Raw genomic sequence first — 17589 nt, forward strand, 5'->3', positions numbered from 1 at the left:
AATGCCAATCAAACTTGAATAAACCTCTTATACAGAAGAGATGAACGCTTGATCTCCCTTTCTACCTCGTTGTGACCTTTGTCTACCTGCACTGTACTAGCTCTCTAACAGTATGTTGTGTTTTTAATATTTCAGTAATATTTGAGTAATTGTATGTGTGTGCGTATATTTATATATATAATGCATTCTTGCTCATTTAAATAATTCACGATGGGCTATATGAATAAGTACATAAATTGCATATGTCAATACACAACCACGTCATACAGGCACGACTCGAAGTGCACACAAAGTTAGACACATTTCGGACTCCCATGTCTGTCTTTGAATTAGTTTACTGTTTTGAAGTTACAAAATGTAACACTATAATTCTGTACTGTGTATTTTCTTTTCACTGCCCCATTGTGCTGTACTCACATATGACCTGATCATATCAATGGCTTTTCATTGTATTTTGGGACAAGAAGAACACCACACAAACACATGGCTCCCCTTCTCCACCAATGACACCAGAGTGAAGTTAAATTTAAAAGAAAGGCCAATTAAATGGCTGTTTCAAAAGCAAAAGAAGACCAAACTATGGAATAATTCAGGCACACAGGAACACCACCATTTGCAGATTCCCCACTAGATCAGCCTAGAATGTCTAGAATAAAAAGGAATATCTAACATGGGAGTGTGAGGTGTGTGTGGAACCAGGGTAGTGGTTCAATGTACGTCCGGGTAGGAGTGAGTGTGAGTGTGGAACTGGGGTCGTGGTTCAATGCGTGTCTGGGTAGGATTGAGTGTGAGTGTGTGATACTGGGGTAGTGATTGGATGTGTGTCTGGGTAGGAGTGAGTGTGAGTGTGGAACTGGGGTAGTAATTGGATGTGTGTCTGGGTAGGAGTGAGTGTGAGTGTGGAACGAGGGTAGTGATTGGATGTGTGTCTGGGTAGGAGTGAGTGTGGGTGTGTGATACTGGGGTAGTGATTGGATGTATGTCTGGGTAGGAGTGAGTGTGGGTGTGTGATACTGGGGTAGTAATTGGATGTGTGTCTGGGTAGGAGTGAGAGTGAGTGTGGAACGAGGGTAGTAATTGGAAGTATGTCTGGGTAGGAGTGAGTGTGAGTGTGTGGAACAGGGGTCGTGATTGGATGTGTGTCTGGGTAGGAGTGAGTGTGGGTGTGTGATACTGGGGTAGTAATTGGATGTGTGTCTGGGTAGGAGTGAGTGTGAGTGTAGAACGAGGGTAGTAATTGGATGTATGTCTGGGTAGGAGTGAGTGTGAGTGTGTGGAACTGGGGTCGTGATTGGATGTGTGTCTGGGTAGGATTGAGTGTGAGTGTGTGATACTGGGGTAGTGATTGGATGTGTGTCTGGGTAGGAGTGAGTGTGGGTGTGTGATACTGGGGTAGTGATTGGATGTGTGTCTGGGTAGGAGTGAGTGTGAGTGTGGAACGAGGGTAGTGATTGGATGTGTGTCTGGGTAGGAGTGAGTGTGGGTGTGTGATACTGGGGTAGTAATTGGATGTGTCTCTGGGTAGGAGTGAGTGTGAGTGTGGAACGAGGGTAGTAATTGGATGTGTGTCTGGGTAGGAGTGAGGGTGAGTGTGTGATACTGGAGTAGTGATTGGATGTGTGTCTGGGTAGGAGTGAGTGTGGGTGTGTGGAACTGGGGTAGTAATTGGATGTGTGTCTTGGTAGGATTGAGTGTGAGTGTGGAACCAGGGTAGTGATTGGATGTGTGTCTGGGTAGGAGTGAGTGTGAGTGTGGAACGAGGGTAGTAATTGGATGTATGTCTGGGTAGGAGTGAGTGTGAGTGTGGAACGAGGGTAGTGATTGGATGTGTGTCTGGGTAGGAGTGAGTGTGGGTGTATGATACTGGGGTCGTGATTGGATGTGTGTCTGGGTAGGAGTGAGTGTGAGTGTGTGATACTGGGGTAGTGATTGGATGTATGTCTGGGTAGGAGTGAGTGTGGGTGTGGAACCAGGGTAGTGATTGGATGTGTGTCTGGATAGGATTGAGTGTGAGTGTGGAACGAGGGTAGTAATTGGATGTGTGTCTGGGTAGGAGTGAGGGTGAGTGTGTGATACTGGAGTAGTGATTGGATGTGTATCTGGGTAGGAGTGAGTGTGGGTGTGTGGAACTGGGGTAGTAATTGGATGTGTGTCTTGGTAGGATTGAGTGTGAGTGTGGAACCAGGGTAGTGATTGGATGTGTGTCTGGGTAGGGGTGAGTGTGAGTGTGTGATACTGGGGTAGTGATTGGATGTGTGTCTGGGTAGGAGTGAGTGTGAGTGTGGAACCAGGGTAGTGATTGGATGTGTGTCTGGGTAGGGGTGAGTGTGAGTGTGTGATACTGGGGTAGTGATTGGATGTGTGTCTGGGTAGGAGTGAGTGTGGGTGTGTGATACTGGGGTAGTGATTGGATGTGTGTCTGGGTAGGAGTGAGTGTGAGTGTGTGATACTGGGGTAGTGATTGGATGTGTGTCTGGGTAGGAGTGAGTGTGAGTGTGTGATACTGGGGTAGTGATTGGATGTGTGTCTGGGTAGGAGTGAGTGTGAGTGTGTGATACTGGGGTAGTGATTGGATGTGTGTCTGGGTAGGAGTGAGTGTGAGTGTGGAACCAGGGTAGTAATTGGATGTGTGTCTGGGTAGGAGTGAGTGTGGCTGTGTGGAACTGGGGTAGTGATTGGATGTGTGTCTGGGTAGGAGTGAGTGTGAGTGTGTGATACTGGGGTAGTGATTGGATGTGAGTCTGGGTAGGAGTGAGTGTGAGTGTGTGATACTGGGGTAGTGATTGGATGTGTGTCTGGGTAGGAGTGAGTGTGAGTGTGTGATACTGGGGTAGTGATTGGATGTGTGTCTGGGTAGGAGTGAGTGTGGCTGTGTGGAACTGGGGTAGTGATTGGATGTGTGTCTGGGTAGGAGTGAGTGTGAGTGTGTGATACTGGGGTAGTGATTGGATGTGTGTCTGGGTAGGAGTGAGTGTGAGTGTGTGATACTGGGGTAGTGATTGGATGTGTGTCTGGGTAGGAGTGAGTGTGAGTGTGGAACGAGGGTAGTAATTGGATGTGTGTCTGGGTAGGAGTGAGTGGGAGTGTGTGGAACGAGGGTAGTAATTGGATGTGTGTCCGGGTAGGAGTGAGTGTGAGTGTGTGGAGCTGGGGTAGTGATTGGATGTGTGTCTGGGTAGGAGTGAGTGTGAGTGTGTGATACTGGGGTAGTGATTGGATGTGTGTCTGGGTAGGAGTGAGTGTGAGTGTGTGATACTGGGGTAGTGATTGGATGTGTGTCTGGGTAGGAGTGAGTGTGAGTGTGGAACGAGGGTAGTAATTGGATGTGTGTCTGGGTAGGAGTGAGTGTGAGTGTGGAACGAGGGTAGTAATTGGATGTGTGTCTGGGTAGGAGTGAGTGGGAGTGTGTGGAACGAGGGTAGTAATTGGATGTGTGTCCGGGTAGGAGTGAGTGTGAGTGTGTGATACTGGGGTAGTGATTGGATGTGTGTCTGGGTAGGAGTGAGTGTGGGTGTGTGGAACCAGGGTAGTGATTGGATGTGTGTCTGGGTAGGAGTGAGTGTGAGTGTGGAACGAGGGTAGTAATTGGATGTGTGTCCGGGTAGGAGTGAGTGTGGGTGTGTGATACTGGGGTAGTGATTGGATGTGTGTCTGGGTAGGAGTGAGTGTGAGTGTGTGATACTGGGGTAGTGATTGGATGTGTGTCTGGGTAGGATTGAGTGTGAGCGTGTGGAACGAGGGTAGTAATTCGATGTGTGTCTGGGTAGGAGTGAGTGTGGGTGTGTGGAACTGGGGTAGTGATTGGATGTGTGTCTGGGTAGGAGTGAGTCTGAGTGTGGAACCAGGGTAGTGATTGGATGTGTGTCTGGGTAGGGGTGAGTGTGAGTGTGTGATACTGGGGTAGTGATTGGATGTGTGTCTGGGTAGGAGTGAGTGTGAGTGTGTGGAACCAAGGTAGTGATTGGATGTGTGTCTGGGAAGGAGTGAGTGTGGGTGTGTGGAACTGGGGTCGTGACTGGATGTGTGTCTGGGTAGGAGTGAGTGTGAGTGTGTGGAACGAGGGTAGTAATTGGATGTGTGTCCGGGTAGGAGAGAGTGTGAGTGTGTGGAACTGGGGTAGTAATTGGATGTGTGTCCGGGTAGGAGTGAGTGTGAGTGTGTGATACTGGGGTAGTGATTGGATGTGTGTCTGGGTAGGAGTGAGTGTGAGTGTGTGATACTGGGGTAGTGATTGGATGTGGGTCTGGGTAGGATTGAGTGTGAGTGTGTGGAACGAGGGTAGTAATTCGATGTGTGTCTGGGTAGGAGTGAGTGTGGGTGTGTGGAACTGGGGTAGTAATTGGATGTGTGTCCGGGTAGGAGTGAGTGTGGGTGTGTGATACTGGGGTAGTGATTGGATGTGTGTCTGGGTAGGAGTGAGTGTGGGTGTGTGGAACTGGGGTAGTGATTGGATGTGTGTCGGGGTAGGGGTGAGTGTGAGTGTGGAACTGGGGTCGTGATTGGATGTGTGTCTGGGTAGGAGTGAGTGTGAGGTGTGTGTGGAACCAGGGTAGTGGTTCAATGTACGTCCGGGTAGGAGAGAGTCTGAGTGTGGAACGAGGGTAGTAATTGGATGTGTGTCCGGGTAGGAGTGAGTGTGAGTGTGTGGAGCTGGGGTAGTAATTGGATGTGTGTCCGGGTAGGAGTGAGTGTGGGTGTGTGATACTGGGGTAGTGATTGGATGTGTGTCTGGGTAGGAGTGAGTGTGAGTGTGTGATACTGGGGTAGTGATTGGATGTGTGTCTGGGTAGGAGTGAGTGTGGGTGTGTGATACTGGGGTAGTGATTGGATGTGTGTCTGGGTAGGAGTGAGTGTGAGTGTGTGATACTGGGGTAGTGATTCGATGTGTGTCTGGGTAGGAGTGAGTGTGGGTGTGTGGAACTGGGGTAGTGATTGGATGTGTGTCTGGGTAGGAGTGAGTCTGAGTGTGGAACCAGGGTAGTGATTGGATGTGTGTCTGGGTAGGGGTGAGTGTGAGTGTGTGATACTGGGGTAGTGATTGGATGTGTGTCTGGGTAGGAGTGAGTGTGAGTGTGTGGAACCAAGGTAGTGATTGGATGTGTGTCTGGGAAGGAGTGAGTGTGGGTGTGTGGAACTGGGGTCGTGACTGGATGTGTGTCTGGGTAGGAGTGAGTGTGAGTGTGTGGAACGAGGGTAGTAATTGGATGTGTGTCCGGGTAGGAGAGAGTGTGAGTGTGTGGAACTGGGGTAGTAATTGGATGTGTGTCCGGGTAGGAGTGAGTGTGGGTGTGTGATACTGGGGTAGTGATTGGATGTGTGTCTGGGTAGGAGTGAGTGTGAGTGTGTGATACTGGGGTAGTGATTGGATGTGGGTCTGGGTAGGATTGAGTGTGAGTGTGTGGAACGAGGGTAGTAATTGGATGTGTGTCTGGGTAGGAGTGAGTGTGAGTGTGTGATACTGGGGTAGTGATTGGATGTGTGTCTGGGTACGAGTGAGTGTGAGTGTGTGATACTGTGGTAGTAATTCGATGTGTGTCTGGGTAGGAGTGAGTGTGGGTGTGTGGAACTGGGGTAGTGATTGGATGTGTGTCGGGGTAGGGGTGAGTGTGAGTGTGGAACTGGGGTCGTGATTGGATGTGTGTCTGGGTAGGAGTGAGTGTGAGGTGTGTGTGGAACCAGGGTAGTGGTTCAATGTACGTCCGGGTAGGAGTGAGTCTGAGTGTGGAACGAGGGTAGTAATTCGATGTGTGTCTGGGTAGGAGTGAGTGTGGGTGTGTGGAACGAGGGTAGTAATTGGATGTGTGTCTGGGTAGGAGTGAGTCTGAGTGTGTGATACTGGGGTAGTAATTGGATGTGTGTCTGGGTAGGAGTGAGTGTGAGTGTGATACTGCGGTAGTGATTGGATGTGTGTCTGGGTAGGGGTGAGTGTGAGTGTGTGATACTGGGGTAGTGATTGGATGTGTGTCTGGGTAGGAGTGAGTGTGGGTGTGTGATACTGGGGTAGTGATTGGATGCGTGTCTGGGTAGGAGTGAGTGTGAGTGTGTGATACTGGGGTAGTGATTGGATGTGTGTCTGGGTAGGAGTGAGTGTGAGTGTGTGATACTGGGGTAGTGATTGGATGTGTGTCTGGTTAGGAGTGAGTGTGGGTGTGTGATACTGGGGTAGTGATTGGATGTGTGTCTGGGTAGGAGTGAGTGTGGGTGTGTGATACTGGGGTAGTGATTGGATGTGTGTCTGGGTAGGATTGAGTGTGAGTGTGTGGAACTGGGGTAGTGATTGGATGTGTGTCTGGGTAGGAGTGAGTGTGGGTGTGTGGAACTGGGGTAGTGATTGGATGTGTGTCTGGGTAGGAGTGAGTGTGTGTGTGGAACTGGGGTAGTGATTGGATGTGTGTCTGGGTAGGAGTGAGTGTGGGTGTGGAACTGGGGTAGTGATTGGATGTGTGTCTGGGTAGGAGTGAGTGTGGGTGTGTGATACTGGGGTAGTGATTGGATGTGTGTCCGGGTAGGAGTGAGTGTGAGTGTGTGATACTGGGGTAGTGATTGGATGTGTGTCTGGGTAGGAGTGAGTGTGGGTGTGTGGAACTGGGGTAGTGATTGGATGTGTGTCTGGGTAGGAGTGAGTGTGAGTGTGTGATACTGGGGTAGTGATTGGAGGTGTGTCTGGGTAGGAGTGAGTGTGAGTGTGGAACCAGGGTAGTGATTGGATGTGTGTCTGGGTAGGAGTGAGTGTGAGTGTGGAACCAGGGTAGTAATTGGATGTGTGTCTGGGTAGGAGTGAGTGTCGGTGTGTGGAACTGGGGTCGTGATTGGATGTGTTTCTGGGTAGGAGTGAGTGTGGGTGTGTGGAACTGGGGTAGTGATTGGATGTGTGTCTGGGTAGGAGTGAGTGTGGGTGTGTGGAACTGGGGTAGTAATTGGATGTGTGTCTGGGTAGGAGTGAGTGTGGGTGTGTGATACTGGGGTAGTGATTGGATGTGTGTCTGGATAGGAGTGAGTGTGAGTGTGGAACTGGGGTAGTGATTGGATGTGTGTCTGGGTAGGAGTGAGTGTGGGTGTGTGATACTGGGGTAGTGATTGGATGTATGTCTGGGTAGGAGTGAGTGTGAGTGTGGGTGTGTGATACTGGGGTAATAATTGGATGTGTGTCCGGGTAGGAGAGAGTGTGAGTGTGTGATACTGGGGTAGTGATTGGATGTGTGTCTGGGGAGGGGTGAGTGTGAGTGTGTGATACTGGGGTAGTGATTGGATGTGTGTCTGGGTAGGAGTGAGTGTGGGTGTGTGGAACTGGGGTAGTAATTGGATGTGTGTCTGGGTAGGAGTGAGTCTGAGTGTGTGATACTGGGGTAGTGATTTGATGTGTGTCTGGGTAGGAGTGAGTGTGGGTGTGTGATACTGGGGTAGTGATTGGATGCGTGTCTGGGTAGGAGTGAGTGTGAGTGTGTGATACTGGGGTAGTGATTGGATGTGTGTCTGGGTAGGGGTGAGTGTGAGTGTGTGATACTGGGGTAGTGATTGGATGTGTGTCTGGGTAGGAGTGAGTGTGGGTGTGTGATACTGGGGTAGTGATTGGATGCGTGTCTGGGTAGGAGTGAGTGTGAGTGTGTGATACTGGGGTAGTGATTGGATGTGTGTCTGGGTAGGAGTGAGTGTGAGTGTGTGATACTGGGGTAGTGATTGGATGTGTGTCTGGGTAGGAGTGAGTGTGAGTGTGTGATACTGGGGTAGTGATTGGATGTGGGTCTGGGTAGGATTGAGTGTGAGTGTGTGGAACGAGGGTAGTAATTCGATGTGTGTCTGGGTAGGAGTGAGTGTGGGTGTGTGGAACTGGGGTAGTAATTGGATGTGTGTCCGGGTAGGAGTGAGTGTGGGTGTGTGATACTGGGGTAGTGATTGGATGTGTGTCTGGGTAGGAGTGAGTGTGGGTGTGTGGAACTGGGGTAGTGATTGGATGTGTGTCGGGGTAGGGGTGAGTGTGAGTGTGGAACTGGGGTCGTGATTGGATGTGTGTCTGGGTAGGAGTGAGTGTGAGGTGTGTGTGGAACCAGGGTAGTGGTTCAATGTACGTCCGGGTAGGAGAGAGTCTGAGTGTGGAACGAGGGTAGTAATTGGATGTGTGTCCGGGTAGGAGTGAGTGTGAGTGTGTGGAGCTGGGGTAGTAATTGGATGTGTGTCCGGGTAGGAGTGAGTGTGGGTGTGTGATACTGGGGTAGTGATTGGATGTGTGTCTGGGTAGGAGTGAGTGTGAGTGTGTGATACTGGGGTAGTGATTGGATGTGTGTCTGGGTAGGAGTGAGTGTGGGTGTGTGATACTGGGGTAGTGATTGGATGTGTGTCTGGGTAGGAGTGAGTGTGAGTGTGTGATACTGGGGTAGTGATTCGATGTGTGTCTGGGTAGGAGTGAGTGTGGGTGTGTGGAACTGGGGTAGTGATTGGATGTGTGTCTGGGTAGGAGTGAGTCTGAGTGTGGAACCAGGGTAGTGATTGGATGTGTGTCTGGGTAGGGGTGAGTGTGAGTGTGTGATACTGGGGTAGTGATTGGATGTGTGTCTGGGTAGGAGTGAGTGTGAGTGTGTGGAACCAAGGTAGTGATTGGATGTGTGTCTGGGAAGGAGTGAGTGTGGGTGTGTGGAACTGGGGTCGTGACTGGATGTGTGTCTGGGTAGGAGTGAGTGTGAGTGTGTGGAACGAGGGTAGTAATTGGTTGTGTGTCCGGGTAGGAGAGAGTGTGAGTGTGTGGAACTGGGGTAGTAATTGGATGTGTGTCCGGGTAGGAGTGAGTGTGGGTGTGTGATACTGGGGTAGTGATTGGATGTGTGTCTGGGTAGGAGTGAGTGTGAGTGTGTGATACTGGGGTAGTGATTGGATGTGGGTCTGGGTAGGATTGAGTGTGAGTGTGTGGAACGAGGGTAGTAATTGGATGTGTGTCTGGGTAGGAGTGAGTGTGAGTGTGTGATACTGGGGTAGTGATTGGATGTGTGTCTGGGTACGAGTGAGTGTGAGTGTGTGATACTGGGGTAGTAATTCGATGTGTGTCTGGGTAGGAGTGAGTGTGGGTGTGTGGAACTGGGGTAGTGATTGGATGTGTGTCGGGGTAGGGGTGAGTGTGAGTGTGGAACTGGGGTCGTGATTGGATGTGTGTCTGGGTAGGAGTGAGTGTGAGGTGTGTGTGGAACCAGGGTAGTGGTTCAATGTACGTCCGGGTAGGAGTGAGTCTGAGTGTGGAACGAGGGTAGTAATTCGATGTGTGTCTGGGTAGGAGTGAGTGTGGGTGTGTGGAACGAGGGTAGTAATTGGATGTGTGTCTGGGTAGGAGTGAGTCTGAGTGTGTGATACTGGGGTAGTAATTGGATGTGTGTCTGGGTAGGAGTGAGTGTGAGTGTGATACTGCGGTAGTGATTGGATGTGTGTCTGGGTAGGGGTGAGTGTGAGTGTGTGATACTGGGGTAGTGATTGGATGTGTGTCTGGGTAGGAGTGAGTGTGGGTGTGTGATACTGGGGTAGTGATTGGATGCGTGTCTGGGTAGGAGTGAGTGTGAGTGTGTGATACTGGGGTAGTGATTGGATGTGTGTCTGGGTAGGAGTGAGTGTGAGTGTGTGATACTGGGGTAGTGATTGGATGTGTGTCTGGGTAGGAGTGAGTGTGGGTGTGTGATACTGGGGTAGTGATTGGATGTGTGTCTGGGTAGGAGTGAGTGTGGGTGTGTGATACTGGGGTAGTGATTGGATGTGTGTCTGGGTAGGATTGAGTGTGAGTGTGTGGAACTGGGGTAGTGATTGGATGTGTGTCTGGGTAGGAGTGAGTGTGGGTGTGTGGAACTGGGGTAGTGATTGGATGTGTGTCTGGGTAGGAGTGAGTGTGTGTGTGGAACTGGGGTAGTGATTGGATGTGTGTCTGGGTAGGAGTGAGTGTGGGTGTGGAACTGGGGTAGTGATTGGATGTGTGTCTGGGTAGGAGTGAGTGTGGGTGTGTGATACTGGGGTAGTGATTGGATGTGTGTCCGGGTAGGAGTGAGTGTGAGTGTGTGATACTGGGGTAGTGATTGGATGTGTGTCTGGGTAGGAGTGAGTGTGGGTGTGTGGAACTGGGGTAGTGATTGGATGTGTGTCTGGGTAGGAGTGAGTGTGAGTGTGTGATACTGGGGTAGTGATTGGATGTGTGTCTGGGTAGGAGTGAGTGTGAGTGTGGAACCAGGGTAGTGATTGGATGTGTGTCTGGGTAGGAGTGAGTGTGAGTGTGGAACCAGGGTAGTAATTGGATGTGTGTCTGGGTAGGAGTGAGTGTCGGTGTGTGGAACTGGGGTCGTGATTGGATGTGTTTCTGGGTAGGAGTGAGTGTGGGTGTGTGGAACTGGGGTAGTGATTGGATGTGTGTCTGGGTAGGAGTGAGTGTGGGTGTGTGGAACTGGGGTAGTAATTGGATGTGTGTCTGGGTAGGAGTGAGTGTGGGTGTGTGATACTGGGGTAGTGATTGGATGTGTGTCTGGATAGGAGTGAGTGTGAGTGTGGAACTGGGGTAGTGATTGGATGTGTGTCTGGGTAGGAGTGAGTGTGGGTGTGTGATACTGGGGTAGTGATTGGATGTATGTCTGGGTAGGAGTGAGTGTGAGTGTGGGTGTGTGATACTGGGGTAATAATTGGATGTGTGTCCGGGTAGGAGAGAGTGTGAGTGTGTGATACTGGGGTAGTGATTGGATGTGTGTCTGGGGAGGGGTGAGTGTGAGTGTGTGATACTGGGGTAGTGATTGGATGTGTGTCTGGGTAGGAGTGAGTGTGGGTGTGTGGAACTGGGGTAGTAATTGGATGTGTGTCTGGGTAGGAGTGAGTCTGAGTGTGTGATACTGGGGTAGTGATTTGATGTGTGTCTGGGTAGGAGTGAGTGTGGGTGTGTGATACTGGGGTAGTGATTGGATGCGTGTCTGGGTAGGAGTGAGTGTGAGTGTGTGATACTGGGGTAGTGATTGGATGTGTGTCTGGGTAGGGGTGAGTGTGAGTGTGTGATACTGGGGTAGTGATTGGATGTGTGTCTGGGTAGGAGTGAGTGTGAGTGTGTGATACTGGGGTACTGATTGGATGTGTGTCTGGGTAGGAGTGAGTGTGGGTGTGTGATACTGGGGTAGTGATTGGATGTGTGTCTGGGTAGGAGTGAGTGTGGGTGTGTGATACTGGGGTAGTGATTGGATGTGTGTCTGGGTAGGATTGAGTGTGAGTGTGTGGAACTGGGGTAGTGATTGGATGTGTGTCTGGGTAGGAGTGAGTGTGTGTGTGGAACTGGGGTAGTGATTGGATGTGTGTCTGGGTAGGAGTGAGTGTGGGTGTGGAACTGGGGTAGTGATTGGATGTGTGTCTGGGTAGGAGTGAGTGTGGGTGTGTGGAACTGGGGTAGTGATTGGATGTGTGTCTGGGTAGGAGTGAGTGTGGGTGTGTGGAACTGGGGTAGTAATTGGATGTGTGTCTGGGTAGGAGTGAGTGTGAGTGTGGAACGAGGGTAGTAATTGGATGTCTGTCTGGGTAGGCGTGAGTGTGAGTGTGCGATACTGGGGTAGTGATTGGATGTGTGTCTGGGTAGGAGTGAGTGTGGGTGTGTGGAACAAGGGTAGTGATTGGATGTGTGTCTGGGTAGGAGTGAGTGTGGGTGTGTGATACTGGGGTAGTAATTGGATGTGTGTCTGGGTAGGAGTGAGTGTGAGTGTGTGGTACTGGGGTAGTGATTGGATGTGTGTCTGGGTAGGAGTGAGTGTGAGTGTGTGGAACTGGGGTAGTGATTGGATGTGTGTCTGGGCAGGAGTGAGTGTGAGTGTGGAACGAGGGTAGTAATTGGATGTCTGTCTGGGTAGGCGTGAGTGTGAGTGTGCGATACTGGGGTAGTAATTGGATGTGTGTCTGGGTACGAGTGAGTGTGAGTGTGGAATGAGGGTAGTGATTGGATGTGTGTCTGGGTAGGAGTGAGTGTGAGTGTGCGATACTGGGGTAGTAATTGGATGTGTGTCTGGGTACGAGTGAGTGTGAGTGTGGAACGAGGGTAGTGATTGGATGTGTGTCTGGGTAGGAGTGAGTGTGGGTGTGTGATACTGGGCTAGTAATTGGATGTGTGTCCGGGTAGGAGTGAGTGTGAGTGTGAGTGTGTGAAAGTGGGGTAGTGATTGGATGTGTGTCTGGGTAGGAGTGAGTGTGAGTGTGTGGAACTGGGGTAGTGATTGGATGTGTGTCTGGGTAGGAGTGAGTGTGAGTGTGTGATACTGGGGTAGTGATTGGATGTGTGTCTGGGTAGGAGTGAGTGTGAGTGTGATACTAGGGTAGTAATTGGATGTGTGTCTGGGTAGGAGTGAGTGTGAGTGTGGAACGAGAGTAGTAATTGGATGTGTGTCTGGGTAGGAGTGAGTGTGGGTGTGTGATACTGGGGTAGTGATTGGATGTGGGTCTGGGTAGGATTGAGTGTGAGTGTGTGGAACGAGGGTAGTGATTGGATGTGTGTCTGGGTAGGAGTGAGTCTGAGTGTGTGATACTGGGGTAGTGATTGGATGTGGGTCTGGGTAGGATTGAGTGTGAGTGTGTGGAACGAGGGTAGTAATTGGATGTGTGTCTGGGTAGGAGTGAGTGTGAGTGTGTGATACTGGGGTAGTGATTGGATGTGTGTCTGGGTAGGAGTGAGTGTGGGTGTGTGGAACTGGGGTAGTGATTGGATGTGTGTCTGGGTAGGAGTGAGTGTGGGTGTGTGGAACCAGGGTAGTAATTGGATGTGTGTCTGGGTAGGAGTGAGTGTGGGTGTGTGGAACTGGGGTAGTGATTGGATGTGTGTCTGGGTAGGAGTGAGTGTGGGTGTGTGGAACCAGGGTAGTAATTGGATGTGTGTCTGGGTAGGAGTGAGTGTGAGTGTGGAACGTGAGTAGTAATTGGATGTGTGTCTGGGTAGGAGTGAGTGTGGGTGTGTGATACTGGGGTAGTGATTGGATGTGGGTCTGGGTAGGGGTGAGTGTGGGTGTGTGATACTGGGGTAGTGATTGGATGTGTGTCTGGGTAGGAGTGAGTGTGAGTGTGGAACCAAGGTAGTGATTGGATGTGTGTCTGGGTAGGAGTGAGTGTGGGTGTGGAACTGGGGTAGTGATTGGATGTGTGTCTGGGTAGGAGTGAGTGTGGGTGTGTGGAACTGGGGTACTGATTGGATGTGTGTCTGGGTAGGAGTGAGTGTGGGTGTGTGATACTGGGGTAGTAATTGGATGTGTGTCTGGGTAGGAGTGAGTGTGAGTGTGAAACGAGGGTAGTAATTGGATGTGTGTCCGGGTAGGAGTGAGAGTGAGTGTGTGATACTGGGGTAGTGATTGGATGTGTGTCTGGGTAGGAGTGAGTGTGAGTGTGTGGAACTGGGGTAGTGTTTGGATGTGTGTCTGGGTAGGAGTGAGTGTGAGTGTGTGATACTGGGGTAGTAATTGGATGTGTGTCTGGGTAGGAGTGAGTGTGAGTGTGTGATACTGGGGTAGTGATTGGATGTGTGTCTGGGTAGGAGTGAGTGTGGGTGTGTGGAACTGGGGTAGTGATTGGATGTGTGTCTGGGTAGGAGTGAGTGTGAGTGTGGAACGAGGGTAGTAATTGGATGTGTGTCTGGGTAGGAGTGAGTGTGGGTGTGTGATACTGGGGTAGTGATTGGATGTGTGTCTGGGTAGGAGTGAGTGTGGGTGTGTGATACTGGGGTAGTGATTGGATGTGTGTCTGGGTAGGAGTGAGTGTGGGTGTGTGGAACCAGGGTAGTGATTGGATGTGTGTCTGGGTAGGAGTGAGTGTGGGTGTGGAACTGGGGTAGTGATTGGATGTGTGTCTGGGTAGGAGTGAGTGTGGGTGTGTGGAACCAGGGTAGTGATTGGATGTGTGTCTGGGTAGGAGTGAGTGTGGGTGTGTGGAACCAGGGTAGTAATTGGATGTGTGTCTGGGTAGGAGTGAGTGTGGGTGTGTGGAACTGGGGTAGTGATTGGATGTGTGTCTGGGTAGGAGTGAGTGTGAGTGTGTGATACTGGGGTAGTGATTGGATGTGTGTCTGGGTAGGAGTGAGTGTGAGTGTGGAACTGGGGTAGTGATTAGATGTGTGTCCGGTTAGGAGTGAGTGTGAGTGTGTGGAACTGGGGTAGTGATTGGATGTATGTCTGGATAGGAGTGAGTGTGAGTGTGGAACTGGGGTAGTAATTGGATGTGTGTCTGGGTAGGAGTGAGTGTGAGTGTGTGATACTGGGGTAGTGATTGGATGTGTGTCTGGGTAGGATTGAGTGTGAGTGTGGAACTGGGTTAGTAATTGGATGTGTGTCTGGGTAGGGGTGAGTGTGAGTGTGTGATACTGGGGTAGTGATTGGATGTGTGTCTGGGTAGGAGTGAGTGTGGGTGTGTGATACTGGGGTAGTGATTGGATGTGTGTCTGGGTAGGGGTGACTGTGGGTGTGTGATACTGGGGTAGTGATTGGATGTGTGTCTGGGTAGGAGTGAGTGTGAGTGTGTGATACTGGGGTAGTGATTGGATGTGTGTCTGGGTAGGAGTGAGTGTGAGTGTGTGATACTGGGGTAGTGATTGGATGTGTGTCTGGGTAGGAGTGAGTGTGAGTGTGTGATACTGGGGTAGTGATTGGAGGTGTGTCTGGGTAGGAGTGAGTGTGGGTGTGTGATACTGGGTAGTGATTGGATGTGTGTCTGGATAGGAGTGTGTGTGAGTGTGTGATACTGGGGTAGTGATTGGAGGTGTGTCTGGGTAGGAGTGAGTGTGAATGTGTGGAACTGGGGTAGTGATTGGATGTGTGTCTGGGTAGGATGAGTGTGGGTGTGTGATACTGGGGTTGTAATTGGATGTGTGTCTGGGTAGGAGTGAGTGTGAGTGTGGAACGAGGGTAGTGATTGGATGTGTGTCTGGGTAGGAGTGAGTGTGGGTATGTGGAACTGGGGTAGTGATTGGATGTATGTCTGGGTAGGAGTGAGTGTGAGTGTGTGATACTGGAGTAGTGATTGGATGTGTGTCTGGGTAGGAGTGAGTGTGGGTGTGTGGAACTGGGGTAGTAATTGGATGTGTGTCTGGGTAGGAGTGAGTGTGGGTGTGTGGAACTGGGGTAGTAATTGGATGTGTGTCTGGGTAGGAGTGAGTGTGGGTATGTGGAACTGGGGTAGTGATTGGATGTATGTCTGGGTAGGAGTGAGTGTGAGTGTGTGATACTGGAGTAGTGATTGGATGTGTGTCTGGGTAGGAGTGAGTGTGGGTGTGTGGAACTGGGGTAGTAATTGGATGTGTGTCTGGGTAGGAGTGAGTGTGGGTGTGTGATACTGGGGTAGTGATTGGATGTGTGTCTGGGTAGGAGTGAGTGTGAGTGTGTGATACTGGGGTAGTGATTGGATGTGTGTCTGGGTAGGAGTGAGTGTGTGTGTGGAACGAGGGTAGTAATTGGATGTGTGTCTGGGTAGGAGTGAGTGTGAGTGTGTGATACTGGGGTAGTAATTGGATGTGTGTCTGGGTAGGAGTGAGTGTGTGTGTGGAACGAGGGTAGTGATTGGATGTGTGTCTGGGTAGGAGTCAGTGTGGGTCTGTGGAACTGGGGTAGTGATTGGATGTGTGTCTGGGTAGGAGTGAGTGTGTGTGTGGAACGAGGGTAGTAATTGGATGTGTGTCTGGGTAGGAGTGAGTGTGAGTGTGTGATACTGGGGTAGTAATTGGATGTGTGTCTGGGTAGGAGTGAGTGTGTGTGTGGAACGAGGGTAGTGATTGGATGTGTGTCTGGGTAGGAGTCAGTGTGGGTCTGTGGAACTGGGGTAGTGATTGGATGTGTGTCTGGGTAGGAGTGAGTGTGTGTGTGGAACGAGGGTAGTGATTGGATGTGTGTCTGGGTAGGAGTGAGTGTGGGTGTGTGGAACTGGGGTAGTGATTGGATGTGTGTCTGGGTAGGAGTGAGTGTGGGTGTGTGATACTGGGGTAGTGATTGGATGTGTGTCTGGGTAGGAGTGAGTGTGGGTCTGTGGAACTGGGGTAGTGATTGGATGTGTGTCTGGGTAGGAGTGAGTGTGGGTCTGTGGAACTGGGGTAGTGATTGGATGTGTGTCTGGGTAGGAGTGAGTGTGAGTGTGGAACTGGGGAAGTGATTGGATGTGTGTCTGGGTAGGAGTGAGTGTGAGTGTGTGATACTGGGGTAGTGATTGGATGTGTGTCTGGGTAGGGGTGAGTGTGAGTGTGGAACTGGGGTAGTGTTTGGATGTGTGTTTGGGTAGGAGTGAGTGTGAGTGTGGAACTGGGGTAGTGTTTGGATGTGTGTTTGGGTAGGAGTGAGTGTGAGTGTGGAACTGGGGTAGTGATTGGATGTATGTCTGGGTAGGTTGAGGAGTATGAATGGGTGGAACCAGTACGATGCATGCCTGGATAGGAGACTGACAAAGCCAGAATGGTTTTAGGTTCTGGTCTGTAGCATCAGACTGGGTGGGAAAGGTGGCAGAATGATGGGGTTTGATGTTGATCTGTATGAATGTGCATATGGGACAGGCTTGTACCAGCTGAGCCTGCAGCAGGTCTTACCATTTGACTAGTGCTCCTTCCTCGGATACTTCCAGTTCAAACTCTACCCTCTCACCGACCAGCACTGCCTGATCCTCCAGCGGCCGAGTGATGAGCACGGGGGGCTCTGTAGGGGGAAGGACAGGAGTCAATGCTCAGATTCAGCTCCTCTCCCACAAGTTCAAAGTTCTAAATACATCAACTCTGAGATTACCACAGACCCCGGCCTTCCCACTGACTCTCTCCTGAGAGACCCCACTTTCCTACACTGGACTGTGGATCCACTGAGGGTGAGGGTGGGATGGAGTGTGTGTGGGGAAGCTGGGATTGTGGTGGAGGTGAGGATGGTGGGGTGGAAGTAGTTTGGGGCTGGGGGTGAGGATGGGGGGGTCTCCACACCTCGCACGAAGAGTTCAGTGATGCTCTTCTCCTCCCCCACCACGCACTGGTAGGCTGCGTCGTCTGCCAGCGAACAGTGGTTAATGGTGAGAATCCGCTTGTTGCCGATGTTCTCAAAGATGAACCTGTCAGAGTCAAATGGATAGGTGATTGAGACACGACCAACTCCAACCGACCCCCACCTCAAGCACAGCACTCCCACAAACACAGTACCCATACACATCGACTGTAGTCCAACTCACAGACACCATCACTACAACCTGACAGGCATCTAGTAAACAATGCATACTCACAAACAACACAGATGTGTGCACACACACTCATCCACGCACACATACAGACGTGCACATACACACAAACTGCACATACGTACACACAGATGCACTCACTGCACACATCCACACATACTCCACACACTCTGCACACACATTTGCACTGCACACACCCATCCTCCCCACGCACACATTCATGTGCACGCACACACACACGTACGCACATGCGCATCCACACATATACACACACGCACACGTGCGCACACACACACACACACACACGCATGCACATGTGCGCGACACACACAAACACACACATTCACGGACATGTACACTACGCACGCGCGCGCACACACACACACACACGCACATATGCATATACAACTATATGCACATATACAGATGTGTTCA

At 50.9% G+C, this 17589-nt stretch overlaps 1 protein-coding gene across 1 annotated transcript in view; it reads right to left on the reverse strand.

Moving 5' to 3' along the window:
- The window catches only part of LOC132397530 (myosin-binding protein C, cardiac-type-like), a 172001-nt gene that overhangs the window by 117147 nt on the left and 37265 nt on the right, over window positions 1-17589 (reverse strand). Inside the window, exons 11-12 of the mRNA XM_059976360.1 lie at window positions 16907-17031; window positions 16529-16634 (exon numbers count right to left, since the gene is read on the reverse strand). Coding sequence (XP_059832343.1) covers window positions 16529-16634; window positions 16907-17031 — 231 coding nt within the window. The remainder of the gene's footprint in view (window positions 1-16528; window positions 16635-16906; window positions 17032-17589) is intronic.

This window comes from Hypanus sabinus, chromosome 7, assembly GCF_030144855.1.
Source record: "Hypanus sabinus isolate sHypSab1 chromosome 7, sHypSab1.hap1, whole genome shotgun sequence".
NCBI classification, from domain to species: Eukaryota; Metazoa; Chordata; class Chondrichthyes; order Myliobatiformes; family Dasyatidae; genus Hypanus; species Hypanus sabinus.